The 26,361-nt window shown below is 49.6% G+C and overlaps 1 protein-coding gene across 3 annotated transcripts in view; it reads right to left on the bottom strand.

The window, feature by feature from the left end:
- The window catches only part of LOC144783075 (SPARC-related modular calcium-binding protein 1-like), a 419,240-nt gene extending 402,888 nt beyond the window's left edge, over positions 1-16,352 (bottom strand). For all 3 annotated transcript variants that reach the window (XM_078662241.1, XM_078662242.1, XM_078662243.1), the window contains exon 1: positions 16,225-16,352. In XM_078662241.1, coding sequence (XP_078518367.1) covers positions 16,225-16,308 — 84 coding nt within the window. In that variant the 5' untranslated portion in view covers positions 16,309-16,352. The remainder of the gene's footprint in view (positions 1-16,224) is intronic.
- Positions 16,353-26,361: the final 10,009 nt, after the last annotated feature.

The following is a 26,361-nucleotide window of genomic DNA, read 5'->3' as shown; positions in this document are numbered from 1 at the left end:
TTACACGATGCATCGCCCCATCCCTCACTGCAGCCCTGGCCTACCGATGCCAGTGCCATTGGCTCCAGATCGTCCACCGAAGCCGCTGCTGGCACCGCAACCTGTGGGCCCACACTCAGCATTGCCCAGTCTCGCCATGCAGCCTTGGGTCTCCCGACGACCTGCACACACCTTGACTTCAAGAGCGGGACGACTCCTGCACCGACCTCTGGAACTGCCGCCTGCCGACGCCTGCAGACACCTGCTCATTGAAGCTCATCGCAAGGACCTTGACACCCTGCATTTCTAAAGATACTGTTTTGCGGGTCTACCCAACACCATAGCTGGCCCGCTACGTGCCAGCCAGAACTGATGGATTTGTTTGTGAAGGGCGCCGTGCTAGCCCCGGACGGAGCTATTGACTTTGAGGAACTGTTTTAGTTTTAAATTTGTTTTTATTGGTTTTGAGAGCAAAAAAATTAGGCATGACAGAGCAATAGGCATGCAACAGGCATATATAGCGAGCGAGACAGACAGGCACATCTTCTCTAAGGGTCATCAAGTAAGCAAGAAGGATATGCCAACACAGAAATGCAGTGCCGATGTCACGATGAAAGTGCCATGCATTAAGGTCAACTGACCCGAATAGACAGAAGGACCATACCCCCCACCCTCTTCCCAACAACCCCCTCCACCCCCCACCCCGACCAGTATGCCATTTGCCTGGAACCTCTGTGATGGCCCATTCAGAGCTGGACGCCTCAGGGCATTCGAGACTATGGGGGATCCTGAGATGGTCCCGTAAGCCTTAGAATGCGGAGATACTTAGGGCATGTGATTTCGTGAAATTCCTTAGACAAGAGGGACAAAAGTAGCTGCCAGATCTTCTGAAATGTGTCTGCTGTGTTCGTGAGTGTGGCATGGATACGTTCCATGCCCAACGTGAACCATAGTTTATGCAGCCATCCAGTGTGAGTAGGTGCGGTGGTGAATCCCCAGAGTGATAGGATATGTTGTGACGCTGCTTGCATGGCAATACCCATCTGTTTACCGCGAGGGGATCTCAGAGGAAATGTAAGTGTGTTGGGTAATCCCAGGATTGTGTATGCAGGGAAGCGAGGAATTTCAGTTTCAAACGTGGAGTCGATATCATCCAGAACCGCCTTCCAGTACCCCTGAAGTGCGCGGCAGTCCCACAGGAGGTGAGTCAAAGTGCCCCTCCAACACAGCGCACTGCGAAGTGGATTGCCTTGATTGAGTCTAACCGGGGTGAGGTGCCAGTAGATGGCCAATTTCACCGCCGCCTCCCTGGCACTAGCATTACGAGTGGTGTGTGCGGCCCTGTAGTATACAAACCCCCATTCCTTGGGCGATAGCGTCCTGCCGAGTTCCGATTCCCAGCGTTTCTGTCCCGCCGTCTTGCTTGGGCCGGCCTCGGGTGATAGCATCTTGTAAAGGTCAGAGATAAGGTGCCGATCCGAGTCTTTCGTCACTAGCCACTTCTCGAATGGAGTCATTGGCCGATTAACTAGGGGAGCGCATCCCGGACTCAAGAGCCAGTGGCGGAGTTGGAAGTATTGGAACATGTGAGGTTTGGTCACTCCATAGCTTTGTACAATATCGTTGAGGGGGGGAAAGCCCTCCAGGTCGAAGAGGTGGCCGGCAGAGCGGCAGTTCGTACCACGCCATTGTGGAAAGGCGCGAGGGTCAGTGCCCGGTGGGAATTCCGGATTGGCTAGGAGTGGAGTGAGTGGGGAGGGGAAAGTCGTCAGGCCTCTCTTAACCGTCACCGAGTCCCATGTCCTCATAATGGCGCATGTGATAGGGGAGTGAAGGAGATATCGTGGTCTGTGTTGGCGAGCTAGGAATGGGATCTTCCATAGTGACGTTTGGGCCATTGCCCTGTCTTGAAACAGCCATCTCTTCTCGGATTCTGGCCTGTACCACTCCACCAAGTAGCGGAGTTGTGAGGCTTGAAAATACTGCAAGAGGTTAGGGATTCTGAGACCGCCTTCGTCTACACCTCTGTGCGCCGCTTGTTTGTGCAGTCGCGCACGTTTCTTGTTCCAGATGAATTGGTGGAGAGCCGTTTTCAGGTCTGCAAGCGCGCCAGGTGGTGGCAGAACCAGGTGAGTTTGGAAGACATACAAAATCTTAGGTAAGGCTGACATCTTCACTGCTGCTATGGGGCCTAGCAAGGAGAGGGGTTGTTTCGACCAACGTGTAAAGTCGGCCCGAATCTGAGAGGCAAGCGTTTTATAGTTAAGGGTCACCGTGGAGTCCGTAGAGTAGGTGAGAGTGATTCCCAAGTATGGGAGCTGTGTGGAAGATTGTAAATCGCAGCCAAAGTAAGGCGCCGGGGTGTGAGTGTGGGCATTGCTGCCCAGAGGCAAAATCAAGGATTTCCCCCGGTTGATTTTGAAGCCAGACACCGCCCCAAAGCTGTCCAGTTCCTCCAAGAAAGCAGGTATAGAGTGGGATGGTCAATCGAGAGCGGCGATGATGTCGTCGGCATAGAGCCCCACCACGTGAGGTTCATGGCCGAAGGTGATGCCGCTGATGCGAGGATTGTCTCGGATTTTCTGCGCAAGGGGTTCCACATATAAGGCGAACAGGAGGGGCGAAAGAGGGCACCCCTGACGTGTGCCTCGTTGTATCTCGAAGGGGTCCGACTTAAGGCTTCCCAGCCGAACTCGGGCCCTAGGGTGGTAGTAGCAGCTTGCGATCCAGGCCTGAAAGCGATCACCCAGCTGGTAACGCTGCAGGACTTTCTGTAAGTAGGTCCAGTCGACTCGGTCGAACGCCTTCTCCGCGTCGATAGCCAATAGCGCCGAGTCCAAGTTTTGGAAGTGAGTCTTATCCACAAGATGCATTAGCCGTTTAGTATTATCGCCACATTGGCGGTTTGGGACAAAGCCCGATTGATCCGGTTCAAGGATTCCCGGTAGACAAGGGCCCAGACGGGCCGCCAGTACCCCTGTGAACAGTTTCAAATCTAAATTAAGTAATGAGATGGGGCGGAACGCAGAGCAATGTGTCGGGCTTTTGCCCGGTTTGGGCAGCACCACAATCTCTGCTGCAAGCATATCCGGGGGTATGGAGCTCGGACCTTCGAATGAATTAAATAACCTTGTGAGTACCGGTGCTAGCATCTGGCCAAAGAGTTTGTAAAAGCCCGATCAAAAGCCATCAGGTCCCGGAGATTTGAGCGGGCGCAGGCGGGAGATAGTGGCCAGGACCTCGTCCAGGCGGATAGGAGCATCTAATGTCTCCGCGTTCGCTTGAGATAACGGTGTGATGTCCGCCGATTGAAAATATGTGTCAATGGCGGCAGGTGATACCTTATCCTCGCTGTATAGGGAAGCGTAAAATGAGCGAAAGGCCTCTGCAACCTGTGACTCTTCGGTAAGGGCCTCACCGGAGTCGTCCAGGAGAGTGGTGATTTTTGAGCGTTGAGCTTTGGCTTTCAGGGCACTGGCTAGAAGGCGCCCGGTGCGGTTGCCTCCTACATAGTAGGTATGGCGGAGTCGGAGGGCAGCGAATTCCGCTCTGTCAGTATCAAAGAAGCTGGCCAGTTGGGCCCTAGCGGCTTTTAGCTGACGCCAGATTCTCGGAGCACGGGTGCGGCTATGAACCCGTTCTAATTCAGCTACCTGCGCTGTGAGGTCATCTCTTTTGTCTTTGCGGGTTTTGGCGTCGGCAGCTGCAATTGCGATCAGTTCCCCCCTGACTACCGCCTTCAGGGCTCCCCAAAGGGCCGATACCGAAGTTGCGGAGTTATCATTAGTGGTGAGCTAATCTGAGATGCATTTACGGATTTGTTTAGCAACGGCCGGGCTCTGCAAAAGGGGCTCGTTAAGCCGCCACGAACCCGGGGTGCGCGAGGTTCTGGGTATACTGAGTGTCAGTTCCACCGCATCGTGGTCAGAAAGGGCCGCCGGGACAATGGAAACGTCAGTGATGTGGGTAAGGAGTTCAGAGGAGCCTAAGAAGTGATCTAAACGCGCGTATGTGTGGTGCACATGCGAATAGAAGGTGAAGTGTGCTGTGTTGGGGTGTACCGCCCTCCAGAGATCCAGCAGACCCCTCTCCCGCAGCCACGACCCGCCCGCCTCAGAGAGCGTTCCCGTGTCCCCATAACGGTGCCCAGATCTATCTTTGTTCGTGTCCATGACTAAGTTGAGGTCCCCCCCAATGAGCAGTTGAGAGTTAGGTGGCTGGAGCGCCTCCGAGAGTGCGGTCTTTAAAAATGGTTCCTGGCCTGTGTTTGGAGCATAGAGGGAGCCAATCGTCATAGTTCTATTCCCCACGAGGAAGGTATACGCCAGGAGGGGACCCTTAATTTCTCCCGCCTTGCCTCCCACCCAGCCCTTGAAACGTCGGGACACGAGATTGGCCACCCCAGCTTTTTTAGATGGAAGTGAAGAGAAGAATTGCTGAGGGAAGGCCCAGGAGCGCATCCTGTGCCAGTCTTTAGGTAAGAGGTGAGTTTTCTGCAATAAGCAGATGTCTGCCTCTGAGTGCTCCAGTTATGAAATGACAGCCCTTCGTTTTATCGGATTGTTGAGGCCTTTTACATTGAGAGACAGTACCTTAAGTGTATCAGTCAACATGAAATAACACGAAGGTGACAAAGCTTGGCAGCGTAATCCGCATTTGCACATAGTAAGCAGTAGTCAGCACCTGAAATCTGTCGATGTCCCTTGGCATACTGGTCCCCTCCCTCACTCCCACCCCAGCCCCGCCCGCAACCCCCAACCGCCCCCCCCCACAGGACCAACCCCACGCCCCAACTGTGGTCCCCCTCCCGGGTCCTTACCCCCTCCCCTCCCTTGTTCCCAACAAGAAACGGTATAGTCCCAGTCCTGACAGTTCACTCAAGACCGTGGTAAAGTGTCGTTTATGGGTCTTATCCGATGGCGGCCCAGTCGGCCCCCCACCCGAATCCCCCCCACCGCTCAGGCAAGGTGCTTGCTACAGATAATCTCCGGGACGAAAGGACACATCACTCAGGGGGGGAAGTATCCTTGGCCACCTCCGCCAGCGCTGTGGCTCGTTCCTGTAGGATGATAGAGGCGTCCGGTTTGAAGCGGTGTGGAGGGGACCTCCTGCGGCCCACAAGCTGCCATCCTCCCCCGGACGACCCCTGCGATGCTTTCACTGTGGGTTCATCATCTTCCTGGTCAAGACCCAAGAGGGTGCAAGTGTCCTTGAGCGATCGCAGCTGGTGCAGCTTACCGTTCCATTTGAATATTAGTCTGAATGGATGCCCCCAGGAGTAGGGGACTTCCGTTTCTGCAAGGTGATGGCCGAAAGATCTTGGTATAGGGCTATGGAGTGACCTTGAAATTGGAGGGGCTGTGCCCGCCGAGCCTCTCGGAGAATCCGTTCTTTTAGTGGGAAATCAGGAAGGAAGGCTAGGATGTCCGGTGGCGGGGCGGTAGCGCGCCGGGGCAGCCCGACTCTGTGCGCTCTGTCAATACGGATGACAAAGTCCGCAGACTCCCCCAGAATGTTTCGGAATAAGTCTTGCAGGTACCCCGTGATGTCAGTCCCCTCCGTTTTCTGAGGGACCCCCCGGACCCGTATGTTGTTGCGACGGGAACGGTTTTCAAGGTCTTCTGCGTGGGCTTGAAGGTCCAGCTGCTGGTCAGTGAGCCTCAGGACCTCTTGTTGGAGGAGTTCGATTTCGTTGGTTCTGGTGTGGTCCGCTTCCTCTACGGAAACCACCCATTCTCCAAGGTCTTCCACGTCTCGCCAAAGCTCACGGACCGCTCCTGCCACTTCCTGTTTCAAGGTCTTGAAGTCTTCCCTAAGGGAGTTAAATAGCGTCTCAAGGAAGGATCTGGTGATGGGTATCTGGTCTCCCTCCGGCATTGGCGAGGTTTTCGTGGCCGCTGGGGAGGGCGGGTCCTTGCCAGGTTTGGGCTGGGACCTCGCCAGCAGCTCGGGAAGTGTCTGGTTCCCATTTTTCCCTCTTAGCCCCGCCATGGCGAGGCCAGCTCCTTAGATTGAGGAACAATAAATGTCAGGGACCGGGGGTGAGTACCAATGGCCGGTGTGGTGGGGCAAAGAAGCCATGCTATCCCCAGGCCAGCCCTCCTGTGGGCCCTACGATGTCCACGAGGTCGATGTCCGCAGGGCGGGACCAGCTCAATGGACAGCGCTACTTGGCGGGGGCAGCAGAGCACGTGCACCCAACAATCTCTCAAGGGTGTATACAGATCTGATTCCTAGGCGTAAGTGTCCGGTTAGTCCCACACCAGGAGCTCAATTGTGCCCCCCGAGCGCTGGCGGCGGCACCCCCCTTGCTCTCCTCACCTTCCAAGCCTGTCACCCCAGGTGGTTCTGCGCAGTGGCATCGGCTCTCCGGCCCCGCTCAGGCTGTTTTCCGGGTCCCGGGGGAATCCCAGAGTGACCACAGTGCCCTCCCTGTCCTCCTAGCCTAGGGGTAAGGCAGTTCGATTCAGGTCATCCCTGAGGTCCGATCCGCAACGGGCGGTCAGTGCCGGACAGGTTGCAGCTGGTGGGGCCTGCTGGGGTGCCGCACGGGCGCTCCGGTATGAGTGCGCAAAGGCCGCCAAAGGCAGAGTGGAAGGCCCAAAGCCGGGGTCTCAATTTTCACGACCCCCGGCCGGCCCGTGCTCACCTCCGAGTCGCGGGGGCAGTGATGCGGTCTGCTTCAGGCCTCGATGGCAGCACTTCAGTGGGCAGTGGTGCACCGTTCGCTGCGCTCAGGGTCAGGACACCCCAGGTGGCGGTGTAATCAAACCCACAGGCCCCTGGTCGGCCCTCACGCCGGGAGCTCGATCATGCCCCCCAAGCTATCATTACGGCACTCTCCCCCTCTCTCCTCACCGTCCTCATGTGCTTGACGCAGGGTAGCCCTCCGGGGTTCCTCAGCTCTGCGTGGCCCTCGGCGACACTGCAGCTCCGGAAGGGTGGGCTCCGGTCCAGCGCCACGTCGGGTGCACCAGCAGGATGGCGGTAAAGTCCGTGGCCGGCAGTGCAGCAGGCCCCAAGCCGGGGCCTCAATTTTCGCGATCCCCGGCCGGTCTGCGCCTCGGCACCGGCCGGGTCGCAACAACAGGAGTGCGCACTGGTCCGGATCGCAGCCCCGGGGGCCCCAATGTGGGTTCCGCTTGGCAGGCTCACTGGCGCTCGGTCTATCTCGCCGCTGGGGAAGGCAGGGACAGCGAGCAGGTGCACAGCCAACTACCATTTGTTTCTGCCTTCTCGCACGGCGAGAAAGCAGAAGTTCCTGGTTGGGAGTGGGCGGAGTTGCTCAAGGGCAGGGGGGAGTGGCTTGCCCACTGTTCTTCATACTGACTGATTGGGCAGCCTGAGACCATCCAAATAGACAGTATTAAGGACAGTGCTGCAGCATACAGAGAGAAAATGACGCGGGTGGGGCAGCGGCCGCACCAATCAACAACGCAGCGGGGGAGGGAGGCTGCCTGCCGCCTTCCCGATGACGTGCACAGTGCTGCAGGAATTCGAAACTAGGACGACGGGAGTCGGGAGTCTCGGCAGTGATGGTAAGTTTACTATATTTTATATATATTTCCAATAAACCCCTCCCGCCTCCCCACCATCCCTTCCGCAGCGCGACCCCCCCCCCACCCGTAATGCCGGCCACGACTGCTAGAGATTAAAAAAATATTATTAATGCGGCAAGAAAACGTGCTTCGTGTGGTGTGTGCTATGTAAATGGTTACTTTTATGATTGCACTAGTCTTTTTTGGTGCCCAAATCTGCTTAGCCGACTGTAATGCCCCTCCCTCCCCCAATAGTCACCGTCCTTTCGAGCTGGGGCCCGGATCTCGTCGCGCGCAGAAGAGGAAGGCTCTAGCATTTTGTATTTGCAGGACTCGAAGCCCTCTAATGACAAGGTCATCTAATAAAAGTATTTAGGGTCGAGCTCGCTCGCTAAAGTGTGTTGCCGTGACTTTTACGCCTCACCTCTTTCAAAAGTCACCAGCCGCGACTGCTTTTTTTCTAAAACTGATTGGTGTCCTTTTGTAGTGTTTTCATTGTATTTCTGTATGTTATGTGCAAATGCTTTACACACTGCCTCTGAGCTACGCCTGGCTGCTCATGCCAAGCTAGCAAAGAGGTAAGCAAGGGTTATTTTAGAAGTGTAGCTCCCTTACCCTGAATAGGAGGAAGGGTCCCTACCTGGACAGGGTAACAACCTGCCAACTAGAGACCCCCGTTTCTAACAATAATGTTAAAGGGACAGCATGTAGTCCCACTTCCAAAAAAAACAAGAATATGACAATAAAATATGCATAGGACTGTATCCTGACTCACTGTGTCCTACGGACTCGAACTGCACCTCACTGCTAAGGTCAAATAAGTCTGAAGTGTATTTGGGTGTGTGTGATCCCATTCACCGGAGATGTCTTGTAGCAGCTCGAACTGATCTGTCTGTCTCTTGTGGGGAGGCACCTAGACAGATGTATATATGTTTGGGCCCTATCGGTGATAGCACAATCAAATTTGCATATGGTTGGTCCCTGTTGATAATGACACAGTGAGCAATAAAACAATGGATCGATTGTGCGCACAGTAATTATCAGTGGTTGCACTGCCTTTGAGCACTGCGTCCATCACTTTGTTTTTCTTAAAGAGTCTCTCCAGATGGAAGGGGTAGATCTGGAGCTGTGCCACAGGGAGACAAGCTGCACCTCACTGCTGAGTCCCAATAAGGCCAAAATACACCTAGCATTGTTTGGGTTCCCATTCAGAGGGTAAGTGATTAAGTAGTGTGCGACAAGCAGTGTCTTTTAGAGCTGTTCTAAGATGTATTTGCATATGGTTGGTCATGACTGTAATGACAAACACAGCAAAAACGATGTAAGGCAGTCAGAGTAAATTCCACTGTGTAAGATTAGCTTACGCATACCACAGATAACCTTTTAGTTTTCTCAATAAATCAGAATCAGCAAACAAAAATCATTAAAATAATCTGTCTCTCCATTAAAACTTATATTAAAATTGCCTGATAGGTTTTATGTTCAAGTAAAAATAATGGTTCAAAAAAGTAAATATTGTATAACTCTTCTGTAAGTGAAAGGCTAAAGTAAATGTGTGCCTCAGTCACGTCTCAGCCTACGTGTAAAGTTAACACTCACATGAGCATGAATAATAATTACATTGACGGGCAATCAAGTTCAATGCTCAATTCAAATACAAGACCCCTGAACAGTAACCCTGGGTGGGTAACTACGCTCCGCCTGCAGAGTTTGCGTAGTTTTGCCTACTCCGCGTTCTGTTCTGCGAACATGGAGTTCAGGCAAAACTACAACTCCATGGCGGAGCGTAGTTAACTGGCCCCTCCACCCTCCCAAAGTTATAAAAAATAATTAAATAAAAAGGCACTTACCTGTCTCGTCTTCCTCTGCGTCCTTCTCCTCACAATGGCTTCTCTCTACTGTCTCCTCCTCGCACTGAATAACCCCTACGTGTATGTCTTGCAAATGCGCTTGCACACGCGCAAAATGTACAACGTAGGGGTTATTCAGCGTGAGGAGGAGGCAGGAGAGATCAGCCATTGCGAGTAGGAGGAAGCCGAGGAAGACACGGTAGGGTAAGTGCCTTTTTAAGTATTTTTAATTGCTGTGGGAGGGGGAGGGTGGGAGGGCACGGAGCATGGCCTAGTTACACTGAGGTTTTTTTTAACTCCGTGGAACTACGCGGAGCACCACTCCGCATACTCCGCCCAGGCTTCAGGGGCGGCTCTAGGCTCATGGCGGCCCTGGGCAGGGAGCTTAGGTAGGTGGCCCCGGAAGAGGGGGTCCAGGCGGGGCGGAGCGCGGAGGCCAGTGAAGAGGGGGAGGTCAGGGTGTTTGGAAGTGGAACAGAGCCAGAGGCTGCCAAATCCCTGCCAGGGGCCGCTACGCAAATATTTATCCATCCTCAGAGGATTAATATATTAAGGATATATATTGGCGTGGTGGCCCATGGGGTTTGGTGGCCCTGTGCAGGTGCACAGCTTGCACATTCCTAAGGCCGCCCCTGCAGGCTTACTGAACAGCAACATTAAAACTCCTTAAAAATCATGTGGAAACCAGCAAGATTCCTCGGGGACCAAACTCGCCAAAATATCTTTCTTGTTCTAATCAATTTTATAGTTAGTCACCCGTCTTTTGGCTTTGTCAATACTTCTTTAGTTGTTTTATGATTTTTGCTAAATTGCAGTATTGGGGAAACTGCCAAGCCCTCATCAATCTAAAAAAAATGGCTAACAGCAAAAATATTTTTATGGTCTCAAAAAACCCTGGTTTCCGAAGCAGCTTCCTGCCCAAGGTAAAGCACTCCAACGCCCTGTCAAGGGTAGTAAAGCACATATTTCTGGAGTAAGTGGAATGTATGATGTTACAACGCACACATTTAGAACGCATGCCTTTACAACACAGTTTTTACACTGCAAAATCCCTTTTTACATTGCATGCCATTGCAATAAATCTTTTTTAACTACATTTACAACGCATTCCATTACATCGCATTATACCTTTACAACGCATACCATTACAACGCATAACATTACATTGCATGTAAGGTAAGTGTTGGATAGTGTAGGGGTAACAATTACTATTCTAACTCCAGGGGGTGCAACAGTATGGTAAGTGTTGGATAATGTAGGGGGGGAAATTACTATTCTAACTCCAGGGGGTGCAACAGTAGGGTAAGTGTTGGATAGTGTAGGGGTAACAATTACTATTCTAACTCCAGGGGGTGCAACAGTATGGTAAGTGTTGGATAATGTAGGGGGAAAAATTACTATTCTAACTCCAGGGGGTGCAACAGTAGGGTAAGTGTTGGATAGTGTAGGGGTAACAATTACTATTCTAACTCCAGGGGGTGCAACAGTATGGTAAGTGTTGGATAATGTAGGGGGAAAAATTACTATTCTAACTCCAGGGGGTGCAACAGTAGGGTAAGTGTTGGATAGTGTAGGGGTAACAATTACTATTCTAACTCCTGGGGGTGCAACAGTATGGTAAGTGTTGGATAATGTAGGGGGAAAAATTACTATTCTAACTCCAGGGGGTGCAACAGTAGGGTAAGTGTTGGATAGTGTAGGGGTAACAATTACTATTCTAACTCCAGGGGGTGCAACAGTATGGTAAGTGTTGGATAATGTAGGGGGAAAAATTACTATTCTAACTCCTGGGGGTGCAACAGTAGGGTAAGTGTTGGATAGTGTAGGGGTACTATGCGTTGTAATGGTATGCCTTGTAATGACATGCGATGTAATGCCTGCGTTGTAGTGTCATGCGTTGTAGTGTCATGCGTTGTAGTGACATGCAATGTAATGGTTGCAATGCAGTGACATACGTTGTAAAGGATGTTGCGATGTAATGACTGCGTTGTAAATGTTGTGCGATGTGATGACTGCGTTCTAAAGGTTGTTTCCCAGTAAGTGTGTTCCCAGTGAAAAGGCACAGTGTTGACATTCACGATGAAGTTAGCCAATGGCTGAAGTGGACACACCACCTGCTCCTTCTGTCGGCTATCGTGGGTGAAATGAAAGATGTGAATGACACAATAACAAAAACATGGATGGAGAGGCCTGTCTGAAAGCCCTTAACCCCTCCCATGCGCCGTCCGTTTTGCGTCAGTGCGGCACTTCCGCAAAACGGGCGGGGCCGCGTCGGCCTTCCGACGGCAACACCGGCGAGTTAGCGTTGCCAAGGGGTTAAAAGTAGGTATATTATAGATATAACATTAGTAAAATCAAAAGGTCTGGGCAACCTCAAAAGTAGATGTCAAATAAAAAAAAAACCTCAAGGGGTTCTAGTCTGAAGTGACTCAACAGAATAACAAAAATTCCACATAAGTACCGTCCATCATACCCTCATACCTGTTAGAAAACCTGCTTCTATCAACTCCTACCTAACTGGAACACCGAATCGCAAGAAATGCAAACATAAACTCTCAGCTTCATTCCCATAAGACAAATAACATACCGAACACTAAACTCTACTGCACCCCTTATGAATTAAACAGGAATGTCTTCAACCTGATGGACACCTAAACCAGTAGCGCAGCTAGCAGGCAAGGTAGCTCAGTGTGTTGGGCCCTTGCGGTTGGGCTCTGGGTGTGATTTCCGGATCGTAACTATGCTCAAATTCCGGCGATTTGAACTCAGCCTTTCATCCTTCCCAGGTGGATTAAATGGAGATGCGTTTTGATTGGGCAATAATAACAGTATTTTAAATATTTTATGTGAAGTGCTTTGGATATAATCACTTGTAAATAGAATTTTTAAAAAGGTACATACCGTCAACGCATGCCACTTAGAACACGCCACAGTTAATCACTTAGTAACACTCCTCTACCCAGCCAGCTCAGCGGGATAAGTGCCAGCAGTAGCGTTCGATAAAAAGAGTTCTTTCAGTAGGGTAACCATAACACTTATTGTTAAAGTGCCAAAATGCAATTAAATGGTTCATATTAAAATTAATAAACCCCACGGAACACTGCAAATCCCAAAGTCGCAGCTATTCACCACCATCACCCGTCCGCCGGTCCCTGAAATTCAAATTAGGTCTCTCAAACGGCGCACGGACGAAGGATCGAGAACCCAGTCAAAACAGCGCGCGAGCGCGCCAAGCAAAATAAATACCTGCGAACGGCAGCCCAAGACAAACACCTGTTCACCCCGGCCCAAAATAAACACCTGTGCACGCTGTAAGTAGTCTGAACAGAGCTCCCACACACCAGCTCCGTCAAAACCGCCCATCTGGGCTGCAAAGCGGCCAAGAATCCCAGCCGTAGACACCGTATCACGACTTTCATGGCAGGGACCCACTGAGCTATCCCCGCGGTCATAGACAGAGAAACCCGAGGACTGCTGACTTAGATTGTTGTCGCATACCTCAAATTAAGCACCCAGAAAAACCGTGCCAATGCAGGGCGACTGGAATTATACAGCAAGATTAGGCAGCTAGAAAATGCAAATTCTGTGGTACATTTTGTGACAATATCAGATAACTATTTTACGTTTACTTATATTAACATTGTCTGGACTTAGAGTTCACCTCTTGGTAGGAGTTTAACACTCAAATACTGCAATATGTATTTAAAAGGTGACCAGTCAACCTTTGTGAAGTGCCTTGCAACGCGCAGCAGCAAGTCACTGCATTTTTTATAACTTTTGATCCATTTGACCTAGAAACTATTTTTGTTACTACCTGCAAATTATGCAGCAGATGATGGATTATGTGGCAAATGCAACAAATTCAAAATTATGCAAAAAACTACCGGGCTGTGCAATCACATCATTCCAATGGCCTTGGTTATGGCTCTTATACTGGTGTGCTGCAACCCAGCACATCTGCAGTGTACCCCAGCCCTCTGGAGTAGTTTGCAGCTATATATAATGTGTATTTGTATAGTGCATGCTCACCCAGACACACACACCCCGGAGCTTCTCGGCGCTGAATCCAGATGTGCATTGTTGCCCAATTGTTACTTATTTCACGACCTGCGAGAACCCCCGGAATTCGAACTTGCAAACTTGATGTCAAGCACTGATTTGTTCAGTGGATCCATTAATCCACTAAATCAAAACAACCAGCTCCAAAATAGCTCCTCTACAGCTGAGCACCGCTCCCTGCCAAGTAGCATAGCAGCCACACACACTAAACTACCTGCTATGCATCCGGATACAGCAATGCTGCATCCAATTATAATGCCCTGCACAGAAGTACAGCCTCTCTTCACCTCAATTCAGCAGACTACCACAACACAGCTGTTCTTCAGCCCAGTATAACTGCCACACACACTAAACTACCTGCTATGCACCATAATACAGCATTGCTGCATTCAATTATAATGCCCTGAACACCAGTACAGCTATCCTCCACTTCAATTCAGCAGACAAACACACCAACACAGCTCTTCTTCAACCCAACATAGCTGCCACACTCTGTAAACTACCTGCTATGCATTAGAATATAGTGGTGCCATACCCAATCATAATGCCCTGTACACCAATACAGCTGTCCTTCACCTTAATTCAGCAGAGTAACACCACAACACAGCTGTTCTTCTGACCAGCATAGCTGCCACACCCACTAAACTACCTGAGATATCCCAGAATACAGCAGTGCTGCACCCAGTCATAATGCCCTGCACACCAGTACAGCTGTCCTTCACCTTAATTCAGCAGACAAACACCCCAACACAGCTGTTCTTCAACCCAATATAACTGCCATACACTATAAACTACCTGCTATGCATTAGAATATAGTGGTGCCATGCCCAATCATAATGCCCTGTACACCAATACAGCTGTCCTTCTCATCAATTCATCAAGCACCACAATACAGCTTTTCTTCTGCCCAATAAAGCTGCCACACACACTAAACTACCTGATTTGTGTCATAATACAGCAGTGCCGCCCCCAATCAATTTACCCTGCACACAAGTCCAGCTGTCCTTCAACGCAACCCAGCAGAAACACACCACAATACAGCTGTTCTTCAGCCCAACATAGCTGCCACACACACTAAACTACCTGCTATGCACCAGACTACAGCACTGCTGCACCCAATGATAATGCCCTGCACACCAGTACAGCTGTCCTTCACCTCAGTTCAGCAAACACCCCAACACGCAGCTGTTATTCAGCCCAACATAGCTCCCACACACACTAAACTACCTGCTATGTACCATAATACGGCATTGCTGCACCCAATCAAAATGCCCTGCACACTAGTACAGCTGTCCTTCACCACAATTCAGTAGACAAACACCCCAACACAGCTGCTCTCCAGTCCAATATAGTTGACACAGACACACTAATTCATCTCCCCCCATCACAATACGGTAGCTCTGCACCTCACTGAAGCTGCCCAAACCCCATACATAAATGGCATCTAATCCATTACAGCTGGCATACATGTGCAATACGTACTGCTTCATTGCAAATTCACCTAAAATGCTGATATTCCAGCACCGAAAAAGACATACTCCAGTACATGTGCCAATACTGTTGCTAACACAGCACACCCCTGCGCCACAAATCGGCTTCAAATACGGCCATCAAAAACCCTAGCACAAAAGAATGTAATTTACGCCAAATCACCCCCAACATGGCTACAGCACATACCGTAAGATCCCGGATCCAAAACCTGTACTCCTATCTTGCCCTAAGCTTGAATCATACTCCTGCATCCAGAATGCAACCCCACTGCTGCTGTCCAATAGAGGGCACATTCCTGTACCTACACAACCCTCTGATTTTTGTCATCCAAGTGTCAAGGAACACCCCTGCCGCCAGAGTAAGACCCCTGTTCTCCTGTCCCATACCGCAACACACCTGCACTGTACTCAATGATTGCACAGACGTGACTAAAAGAAAGTAAAAAGATGTTGCGATGCTGTCTGTGCCACTCAGCAACACACCTGGGACACACCCTTGTAACTCTAATGTACATGTTACTAACATACGACTAGTGCACCCCTGCCTGAATCCAACACCAGAAATAAAACATACCACTGCACCCAGAATCACCACCTAATGCTACTGCCCAATACAGACTTATAAAGTTCCCCGCAGCTGTGAATACGCCCCATGGGTGCTGAGTACATCTACTACTGCGCTCTTGCCTTACTCCAGCCCCGCAAATAAAACATACCACTGCACCAAGAATCAACCCCTAATACTACTCCCCAATACAGACAAATAACATTTTCCGCAGCAGTCAATACGCCCCATATGTGCTGACACCATCTACTACTGCGCCCCTGCCATACTCCAGCACCCGAAATAAAACATACCACTGCACCCAGAATCAACCCTTAATGCTACTGCCGCACACAAACTCATAAAGTTTCCCTCAGTTGTATATAAACCACACGTGTGCTGAGTGCATCTACTACTGCGCTCCTAACTTACTCCAGCACCTGAAATAAAACATACCGCTGCACCCGGAATCACCACCTAATGATACTGCCCAACGCAGACTCATAAAGTTCCGCGCACCTTTGAATACGCCCCATATGTGCTGAGGTATAGCTCCTAGAAAACATATAGGGGCAGATTTACAAGCCCCTCGTTCCACTTTTGCGTCACTTTTCCCATAAAAATGACGCAAACGTGGCGCAAGAGGCTTGTAAATCTGCCCCATAGTGTTAATACTCCGGCAAGCTGCGTTGCATCCCGGGCTGCCCCAGCCCTCAGCTGCCCCTGCAGTCCACGCCGCCCCCGTCCCACCCTCGGCTCCTTACCGGGGTCCGGTCCCAGTGCGGCGGCGCGGCCAGGGCGGAGAGCGCGATCAGCAGGAGCCTCGCGACGGGAGGGGCGGGGGCCATGGCGGGGCTGCAGCGACTCCGGCTACTCTCCGCTCCGCTCTCACGGCCCTCGGGGCAGTCCAAGGTCCGCAGCTCCCGGCCTCACCTCGGGCTTTATAGGGACGCATGAAAGGGGGAGAAGAGAGAGACACACCCACAAACAGGCCACCGCGCGCTCCAAGAAAGACAAGATCCCCGTCGCCTCCCTCTCTCTCCAAGGGAGCGAGATGGCATCCGAGACCTCCCACTTAGAGTAGACACCGAGACCCTCTGCGCGCAGGGCGCACAACAAGCCCCCGCGGAGACGCAAACCAGCAGCACGACAAAGCAGGAACCCCACCACCGGCGCACAGACGCACAACAGCATCCACTGATAAACCAATGCCACTCAAAGGCCCCAAAGAGAAAGACACCTTTAACCAGAGCAATCCAAACCCGACATACAATGCAAGCACAGACACTCCAACATCACCAACTGAGCGAGCATAGACAACCCCACTGGACAGAAGCACAACAACCTGCATCCACAGAGCCATGCCAAATAAGGCCCTGATTTGCAAAACACCCCCACCTTGGTGACCAACACCCCCTCTACACACTGTGTAATTCCAAACACCTATAGAGCAACATATGTAGGAAGCCTAAACAGCTAAGTAACCCACCCAGCATGCACAGCATAACATCCAACAATGCACAGGACAAGATTGGTAACAAACTCCAAAACTCCACAACACATCTTCTCTTGATAGCAAGCCACCCAAAACCACAGCGCACCCTCCTCCACCTCCAAAAAAACAAGCACCAACGAGCTAATAACACAAATCTCCCAGGGAGCCCAAGTTCTCAAGGGCCCAAGGGCACCGAGGGGGTTACTTAGCCTCGATTGTGTCAACTAATAGTATTTTTAACACTTTTGTACTGGGGTGCCTGCACTATTGTCATCCCTAACTGAAAGCCAAGCACTCCCTTCAGTACTTGACTCTCAAAGCTAGGACAGGGTGGCTAAAGGCTCCCTGCGTGAGGTGATGTGGACTGCAATCTTAGAACTCCATAACACACCTAAAATACTTAATTGTCCAGTCAGAGTTTTTACATTTCAAAAGGAAAACCACATTTATTGCGCACACAGCTTAAAGCTATACATCGAATTATAAATATGTCCAGAACATAATATTGTCAAAAACAGTTTACTAAAAAGTAAAGAAGCTCTTAGTGGGGGGTAACAATTATACATCTCTCCTAATGGGTGGTGGCCTGGCCTGACAAGAAGGTTAGAAGTGTGCTTCCGTACCACTGCCTGAGGATTGGGGGAATTCTGCATCCTCAGACTAGCAATAACCGACACTCCCCCGTGGTGCAACAGGAGCACTGACTCCAATTAATGCGACTAGGACCTCGGGAAAAGCCAGGGGAGGGAAGGAAGCGCTACAGATGTACGGTGGCCATTGCTGACTGCAGTTAGGGTGGCCAACTGGCATGGGCGCAAATTCAGGATGGTGAGTGTAAAAATTCAGGACAAGGGCTCAAAATTCAGGACTCAAATTCAGGACAGGAGGTCAAAATTCAGGACAAAAATTCAGGGCAACAGGTATGCTTTGCAGAAACATCAGTGGATGTCATGCAATAGCATATAAATAAATAGGCAAGCAACATAAGTGTCTCCCGCCCTGTCACTTCTACCCCGTCACCGCTCCTTCCCTGTCATTTCCCCTGCCCCGTCACTGCTCCTGCACGTTCACTGCTCCTGCCCTGTTACTGCTCCAGCCCTTTCACTGCCCCTGCCCGTTCACTGCTCCTGCTCGTTCACCGCGCCTGCCCGTTATCTGCTCCTGCCCGTTCACTGCTCCTACCCGTTCACCACTCCTGCTCAAGCCTAATCACTGCTCCTGCCCCGTCACTTCTCCTGCCCCGTCACTTCTCCTGCCCCATCACTTCTCCTGCCCCGTCACCGATTCTGCCCGTTCACTGCTCCTGCACTTTCACTGCTCCGGTCCAGTCAGTACTGCTGTTCATGCTCGATCACCGCTCCTGCCTTGTCACTTACCTCCCGGCTGTCCGGCTGGCCGTCTGCCGCCGCCTCTCTTGCGTCCTCTTCCTGGGAGAAATTAGTAGCTGAAAGCACCAGGGCTCCCACACTCCCTGCAGCCAATCACAAAGCTGCAATGCAGCATTGTGATTGGTCTGAGCGCCGTGACACGGTGCTCAGGCAGGGGCTAGATGGGTGGGCATGTTCTCCATGCAGGCTGTAATGCAGCCTGCATGGAGAATGGGGAAAGTGTGCATGACTGTTTTGTGCGGTCCGAGAGGGCCGACCAAACTAATATTGCGCCCTTAGGAGTGTTCTACCACTCCTCTCCTGCTCTGCAGCCTCGCCCCCTCCTGCAAGCTGCCGCAGCAGGAGGACAAAATAAAATGATAATAACATAATGTTATTATCATTTTATTTTTTCTTTCATTTGCTGCTTTATGGCAGTGGGGTGATGCTCCTCCGCCTTAGCGGAGGAGCCGCCACTGAGACTATCCTAGAACGAGCTCTGTCCTTTGTATCTTCATGCGATTTGACCCATTGATTGTGGAGGGACTTCTTAGGGAGGCTCCACACGCTGACACCTTTTACCCTTCTTCCTGAAAATGCTTAATTAGGGATGTCACTTTAGTGTTAGAGTGGGAACAGTTTTATGCTTTCCACTCACCAAACCCCGATGCAGGGAAATTTGGACTCATGCAACCTGAATTTTCTGTATTTTACTCCTTGAATTGTTATGTTAACCGGATTTATTACGCGCACAGATGCCCCAGCAAAGGGGCGTCCTGGCGCGAGAACACAACCAAAAACCGGACAGAGACCAAGAACACAACACAGCAAACATAACTAGGGGACCAGGGGAAAGAGGAAGGTTTTTACTGCCTTCCTAAAAGCAGAAAGCCCCTCGATGGCACGGATATGCACAGGCAAAGAGTTCCACAACTTGGCGGCAAGAACTTGGAAGGAACGTCCGCCTGTCCTGGATCTCTTAAAACGAGGAACGATAGCAAGATGAAGAGCAGAGGACCTCAGAGTACGAGCTGGCACATAGGGAGAGATTAGATACTGAAGGATCGGAGGGGAAGAAAGTTTAAGAATTTTGAAAGTTAGGATCAAAGATTTAAACTTTATTCTCTGTGCCACCGGGAGCCAATGAAGATTGTAGATGGTTTTCCTGGCTGAACAGAATTTGGGCAGGCCAACCAGAGCCCTGGCGGCGGCGTTCTGAATGCGTTGGAGGCGAGAAAGCTCAGCCTGGTTGACTCCAAGAAAAAGAGAGCTAACATAATCCAGTTTGGACAGGATCATGGCTTGCACGATAAGCTGACGAGTGGGAGCGTCAAAAAATTTGAAGGTGGACCGAAGCTGACGCAAAATCCCAAAGCAGGAAGCAGCGGTCTTTTTTGTATGAGTGGTGAAACTCAAATGGGAGTCAAACCACACCCCAAGATTCTTTACTTCAGTAACAGGGATAGGAATGGGTCCGAGCTCTTGAGGCCACCAGTTATCATCCCACAGATGAATTTGCTTTCCCACAATGAGCACCTCGGTTTTTTTTGCGTTCAATTGTAGGAAATTGTCATTCATCCAGTGTGCCACAGAGATAAGTCCCTCACGGAACTTGGCTGACTCGAGATCGGAGGCCCCACTAATCGCAACCGCCAGCTGAGTGTCGTCTGCGTAGGACACGATGGAAAGGTTCCCACGCATGGCGACATCAGCTAGCGGCTGGACATAAAGATTGAAAAGGGTGGGGCTTAGAGCCGATCCCTGTGGTACTCCCTGGGCAATCGCATGTGGTTTAGATTCGAAGGGGGGAATGCTGACCCTGAAGGAGCGATCAGATAAAAAAGATCTGAACCAATCAAGGGCCACCTTATCTACCCCAGCCTCAACCAGACGTTGGAGTAAAATGTCATGGGAGACAGTGTCAAAGGCGGCACTTAGATCGAGAAGCACAAGTGCCGCCGTATGACCCGAATCAACCAACATGCGAAGGTGTTCAGCCATGTATAGGAGCGCAGTCTCAGTACTGTGACCGGGCCTGAAGCCATTCTGCGTAGGATCTAAAATATTCGCAGAATGAAGATGGTTTGCAAGAGTGGCATTTACGTGAGCCTCAGTCAGTTTGGCAGCCCACGGGAGGAGAGAAATGGGACGATAGCTTTCAGCTTTACCAGGATCTAAGGTAGATTTCTTCAAAATAGGAATTACCTGCGCCTGCTTCCAGGCGCTAGGTACGGAACCCGAGGATAGAGACAAATTGATAAGCTCACAAAGCGGGGGAAGACAGAGAGAGGAGGATTCCCTAAATTGTGAGGGCCGCAAAGGGTCTTTGGGCGAGCCTGATTTCACTCTAATAGCAAGCTTATCAACTTCTTCCATAGAAAGCTCTGGGAAATAGGATAGTGCCATGGAGGTTTTAACCGTAGCCGTACTATACTGCCGAGAGCCAGTAGAACTGGGAAAAGTGCGATAAATCCCTTCCACTTTATTGATGAAAAAGGTGGCCAGATCCTCGCAATGAGAGGGGGAACTGATCGCCGTATTGGAAGTTCTACAGGTGGCAAGGTCTTTCAGTGCTTTAAAAATAAGTTTGCTAGGATTGCTACTCGCACTGAACTCACGAGAAAAATACGAAGCCCGGGCCCTACAAATGGCTCTATGGTAATTTTTGGTGGTAGTGCGGTACACAGCTTTACTGACCGGGTCATAGGACTTACGCCACAGTCTTTCGGCTTGTTTGCAGGATTTTTTTAGTAGCCGAAGAGCGTCATCATACCATGGACTGGAGTGGTTGCGCTGTTGTTTGGTCAGAGTAAAGGGAATAAGTTTATCCAGCGCATTGGTAAGCCAGCTACAATAAGAATTGTAGCCGGACTCCACATCTGTAAAAGGGGCCAAAGGGACCTCGCCTAACAACTGGTGAAAATCTTGGAGTTTTAACTTTTTCCATGAGCGCCTAAGAATGGCAGGAGTAGAAACAGCTATAGGAGGATCACTAAGTAGAAGATGACATTCAATTAGGTGGTGGTCTGTCCAAGGCATCGGTCTAGGAGGTAATACTTTGGCCGATGTTATAGAGGTAAAAAAAGGATCAAGGATATGCCCACCAATATGTGTACCATGTTGGACTAATTGAACGAGTTGGAGAGCCTCCAGGTCAGCACAGGTACTGCTGGCTACCGAAGGGCAAGGAGAGTCAAAATGCAAATTAAAATCCCCGATAATATTAAAATTAGCAGTTTTCAAGGCCAGAGAGCTAACTGCCTCAGGAAGGGCGGCTCTAAAAGCTGCATCTGGGCCGGGCGGCCGATAAATAAGTAGACCCGAGAAGGTAAAGTGCGGGTTGACAGATACCGAGAAATAGGCACTTTCACATCCCGCGATATCCATGACCTTCCAAGAACATGGATATCTAGTTTTAATCGCGGCAGCGATACCGCCGCCTCTAGAATCGCGATTGAGAGCATATATAGTATAATCTGGGGGGAGTGCCGAATTGATAGCTACTGATGCGTCATTATGTAGCCAGGTCTCTGACATGAAAAAAATGTCAGGGGCCTCGTCAAGTAAATCATAGACGTCAAGATGGTGTTTGACCAAAGATCTAACATTAAGATGAAAGATCTTGAAGGTTGTCGGCTCTAAAGACGCAGCAGAAGCAGGACAAAAATTAATTGTGTTGTTTATGTTGCATCGTATAAACTAGATGCGCAGGTTTGGCTTCTTGCTGATTGCTTTCAACTTCTATACTCTTTTGTTGAGGTGTCTCTATGTTCAGTTGTTCTTGGCTTTGCAATAAATTAACTTATCTTAAGTAGTTGTCTGTGGGTTATTATGTATCCAGGACAGTTATTTACTAATTGATTGTTTCTCTAATGATTTTCCTCCCCTCTACACTTTCATGCTGCTAAAAAGAACCACCGGAGTAAGATTCAAGAATAGCCTAGAATTTGTGGGCCCAGCCCTTTCAGAGACAGCGATAAAAAACATACTTCAACAGACGTCAAGGATGAGGTAAACTTGGAGCAACCAGTAGCCACTAACCAATACGATGAGCCAGATGACTCCTCACAAGGAATGAAGGAGCATATCATCAAAAGCTTCTAAATTCAGGCATTTAAAGTACTCAAGGAAGAAATACGTGGGATCTAAATGATCTTGCAGGACCTTAAAGAAATTTGTTTGGAAGTCACCAAGATCAGAGAAAGGGTGGGAACTCTAGAAATGTTGATGGGCAGACCAAAGAATGTGAGGTGTTGTTGATGCACACATAGGCCATGAAAGAGTAGAACATTGTACTAGAAACCAAATGTGAGGATCATGAAAATCGTACAAGGTGGAATAATACCCGCATCAGAGGAAAACCACACATAGTGCCCAATAAGAACTTCTGGAAATCGACAGAGCGTATAGAGCAGACCCATAAAACAGGGACACAACCTTACCACAGATGTAATAATGAGTGCACCCTTTTGTCATGATAAAAAATATCACGAAAAAGGCATGGGGTGAGGGACAACTTGTACAATGGAGTGAATATTCAAATATTTCAATATCTATATGCTGTAACTCTGGCCAAGCCCAAGTCTTTTCACCCTGTAATTGAACACTTCAAGAATAAGAACATTAAACACAGATGGTGCTACCCCTTTAAACTAATTTTGACCTGAGAGGGATGGCAGAGGGACTTTGCCTGCCCCAAGAAGGTGCAGATGTTGGACATGCTGTAGGATGATGACAGAAGCTTGCATCTAGTATGTTGCCAGAAGCTTGCACAATGCAGGAAGTACTGCTAGTCTGACATCCCTATGTGACAATCCATGAAGAATCGAAGACTGTTCTATCGACTGAAGAGGGATGAAACACCGGGTGTCAGAGAAGGTGTGCTACACTATCTCAGAGGAAGAGACAGTGACTCAGACATATCGTCCAAAGATTGAAGATGTTTTAAGAACACGGCAGAGGTTAATGGAAGGGGTTCAAGGTCGAAAGGTGTTTTGTATTCATGTAGGGTGTGGGGATTCTACCTGGGAGGTAGGACAGGGCAAGTAAAGGTTGAGGATGGTGTTGACGTCAATTAAATCCTTGAAGAAGATAAGGACACTAGGGCAACAAGTAAGAGCACTAGATTTGACTGAATACAGTATCTGCTACACGAAACAAAGTTATTAAGAGGTGGGAAACAAGCCCAGCAAGCTCTTAGCCGCATACTTGACGGCAAAAACAACAAGAGAAAGAGTAAAAGAACTAACAGGATAGGAGAGGAATACATTGAGATGAAAACAAACGGAGCTATATATATACAATTTTATCAATGGTTATTTAAGGTAGAGAATAAAGCATAAAAAGATGTAGATAAATATGTGGAAGGAAGTCTCTCTCCTCGGGTCACGGTCCAGGCTTTAGACAAACCAATTGCCATAGAGGAGTTGTTGACTGCTGTCAAAAAGTTTACATTGGGGCAAGTCTTGGGGCTGGACAGGTATAAAGCTGCCTTTGAAAAGACCTTTTTCCAATCTTTGCCTCTACGTTGGTATGTCTATTTACTGACATACAAAACAAGGGTCGCCTGGTAGACTCTGTGGTAGAGATAATATTTCCATGGTCCCCAAAGAGGGAAGAGACCCCAAACATTGTGGCTCCTACTGACCAATATCTTTGTTAAATATAGATATGAAATTACTTTCTGACATTTTAGCCAATGGATTACCACCAAACTAACACCCAAAAGGTGATGGGAGGAATGCTTTCAATTTGTCTAACTAAAATCAATCACTTGATTTAGCACCGGTACACAGCAACGTAGGACCGGTTTCAACCTAGAAAGAGGTCATCAGACAGGTATAACTCGGTTCCAGGGACAAATTGCAAGCATTCCACCCATCACCTTTTCTGTGTTTGATGTATTGCACTAAGTGGCAAGCATATACCTAGACGTTGGTCCCATGCTCACTATACTACTGGAACGAAGCTATACCTCACTGATGAGCCCTTTGTATCAGTGCGAAACAGGTTCTAAGTCGCTTGTGCTCCGATTCAATGAGGACTGGTCTGGTAGTTCGGGCTGGACTGTTCGCATGAGGAACAGGGTCAAGGCAGATTTGCAAATGGCTGTGTCTTAACTGAGGTGGCATAGTAAGCAAAATAATGATGGTTTGGGATGCTATCCGAGGAATTGCCAGTGTTTAGAAAAATTTCAAGCATGCCTCCCATCACCATTTGTGTGTTTGATAGCACCAACCTAACCCAGCCTTGAGGCTGCTGAGCATTCTGGACATAAAATGGGACTGAGGAACGGGGAAAACACCAAAAAGGTTCTTCAGATAGCAAATATTCTATAAAAGTGATCCTAAATTCTCTTGTGGTGGTACTGGAGGCAATGTGCAAGGGAGTTCAGGAGATAGGCTCTGGCTAGCTACCAAAATCCTAGAGTGAGGATTAGAGCTAATGGGATGGCTCCCCAGATCTTTGATATAACAAGAAGCACAGTATAGGGGGTGCCCCCAGTCACCCCTTATTTTGGCAGTAATAATAGAAGCCTTTGCAACAAATATACGTAACAGGGAGCAATACAGGCCATGCAGACAGTGCTTAATGAATCCAAATTTCCCATGTTTGAAGTTGACATAATGGTATCTCTTATAGAAAGGCAGACATCATTATCAGCTCTCTAGGGGGTATATTCACAATAAAGTGTGCTAAACATCACCAAAAAATACAAACGTAACTTTACACATCGCAGCCTATCGCGGTAAAATAGCCCTGTGGAATTCACAACAAGGTTGTACCATGCGATAGTCTGCCGAAACCGCGGCCAATGTTCGCGATGCAACCACCTCGACGGAGATAAAAACACAAACCTCAACGCGAAAAAACATGCTATGGGCCAAAGCGCGATGTGGAAATCAGCTATAAGCAGCGAGAGGCCAGCAATGCTCATGGATAATGCGGGTAAAAGCACAAGAACAGCATACAGAAAATTCAGAGGACAACATGAAAACCACAATCCCCACAGAGGAACACCAAGGAATACAGGGCCCATGGAAGGTCAATGAGAAGAGGAAGAGAAAGACTGGGTACAGTCGCCAGGAAAACCCAATTATCGCCACGGATGAGCCAGAACACCACCACCAACTGTACGTCACCTCCAACGCGTAATTGGCAACAAAGAGGCAAAGATGGTACACCACCTCGGACCAAGTGAATGCCGTCACATGGCAGAGTAGGACAATGAAAGAGCACAAGAGACCCTGGACTGATGTGATTAGCAAAACCAAGCAGAAACTCGCTGCCAACATGAAAGCAGCAACGCACCCCGGAGGAGGAGGGCCAGCAGAACACCAGGAGCTGAATAACATGGAGAAGCTGGTGGCCACCGGCACCAGCCAGGAGACAGTGACAGGACTCAGGGATCCGTCCAACATGACCCGACACCACATCAACTGGGTGCGCACCGATCAGGGAGTGGATGGACGGGGGGAGATGGGCACAATGGCACACATGCACAATTAGGCAGAGCACACTGCACACCCACAATGACTCAGGATCATGTCCCTGATCCCACGGGAACACCTCAGCACACACACAAACACCAAGTAGTCCCACATACACCATATGCCCAAAGGGGCACCCACACAACACATCAACAAGCACACAACCAACATATGAACACGTGCGAAACACAGCAAACATGCATATACATCAGCCACACCGAAAATCCAATAGACACCACATGACGAGTAGCATGGCTGCAGTCCAATCACCATGACAATGTACACGGCACGACACTGAGGTGGATGAGTGCGGACCACAACCCGAAATGAGCAGGTCACACTTGGACACAACCACCTACACAAACAACCCCTGACATCAACAACACATCTGTGAACAAACCATGCCCAAGAGTCACAACTCGACAAAGAGCACAAGTTACCCAAGTCTCCAACATCTCAGCACCGTGGAAGCACAGAACTGACAGGCACACTGCATGAAAGGGACCAGTGGCAGACAAATCAGAGCTGAAGAAGTGAATCTCCCACCGT

The sequence above is a fragment of the Lissotriton helveticus genome, chromosome 9 (assembly GCF_964261635.1).
Source record: "Lissotriton helveticus chromosome 9, aLisHel1.1, whole genome shotgun sequence".
Lineage (NCBI taxonomy): Eukaryota > Metazoa > Chordata > Amphibia > Caudata > Salamandridae > Lissotriton > Lissotriton helveticus.
This window is presented reverse-complemented; position numbering and strand designations above follow the sequence as displayed.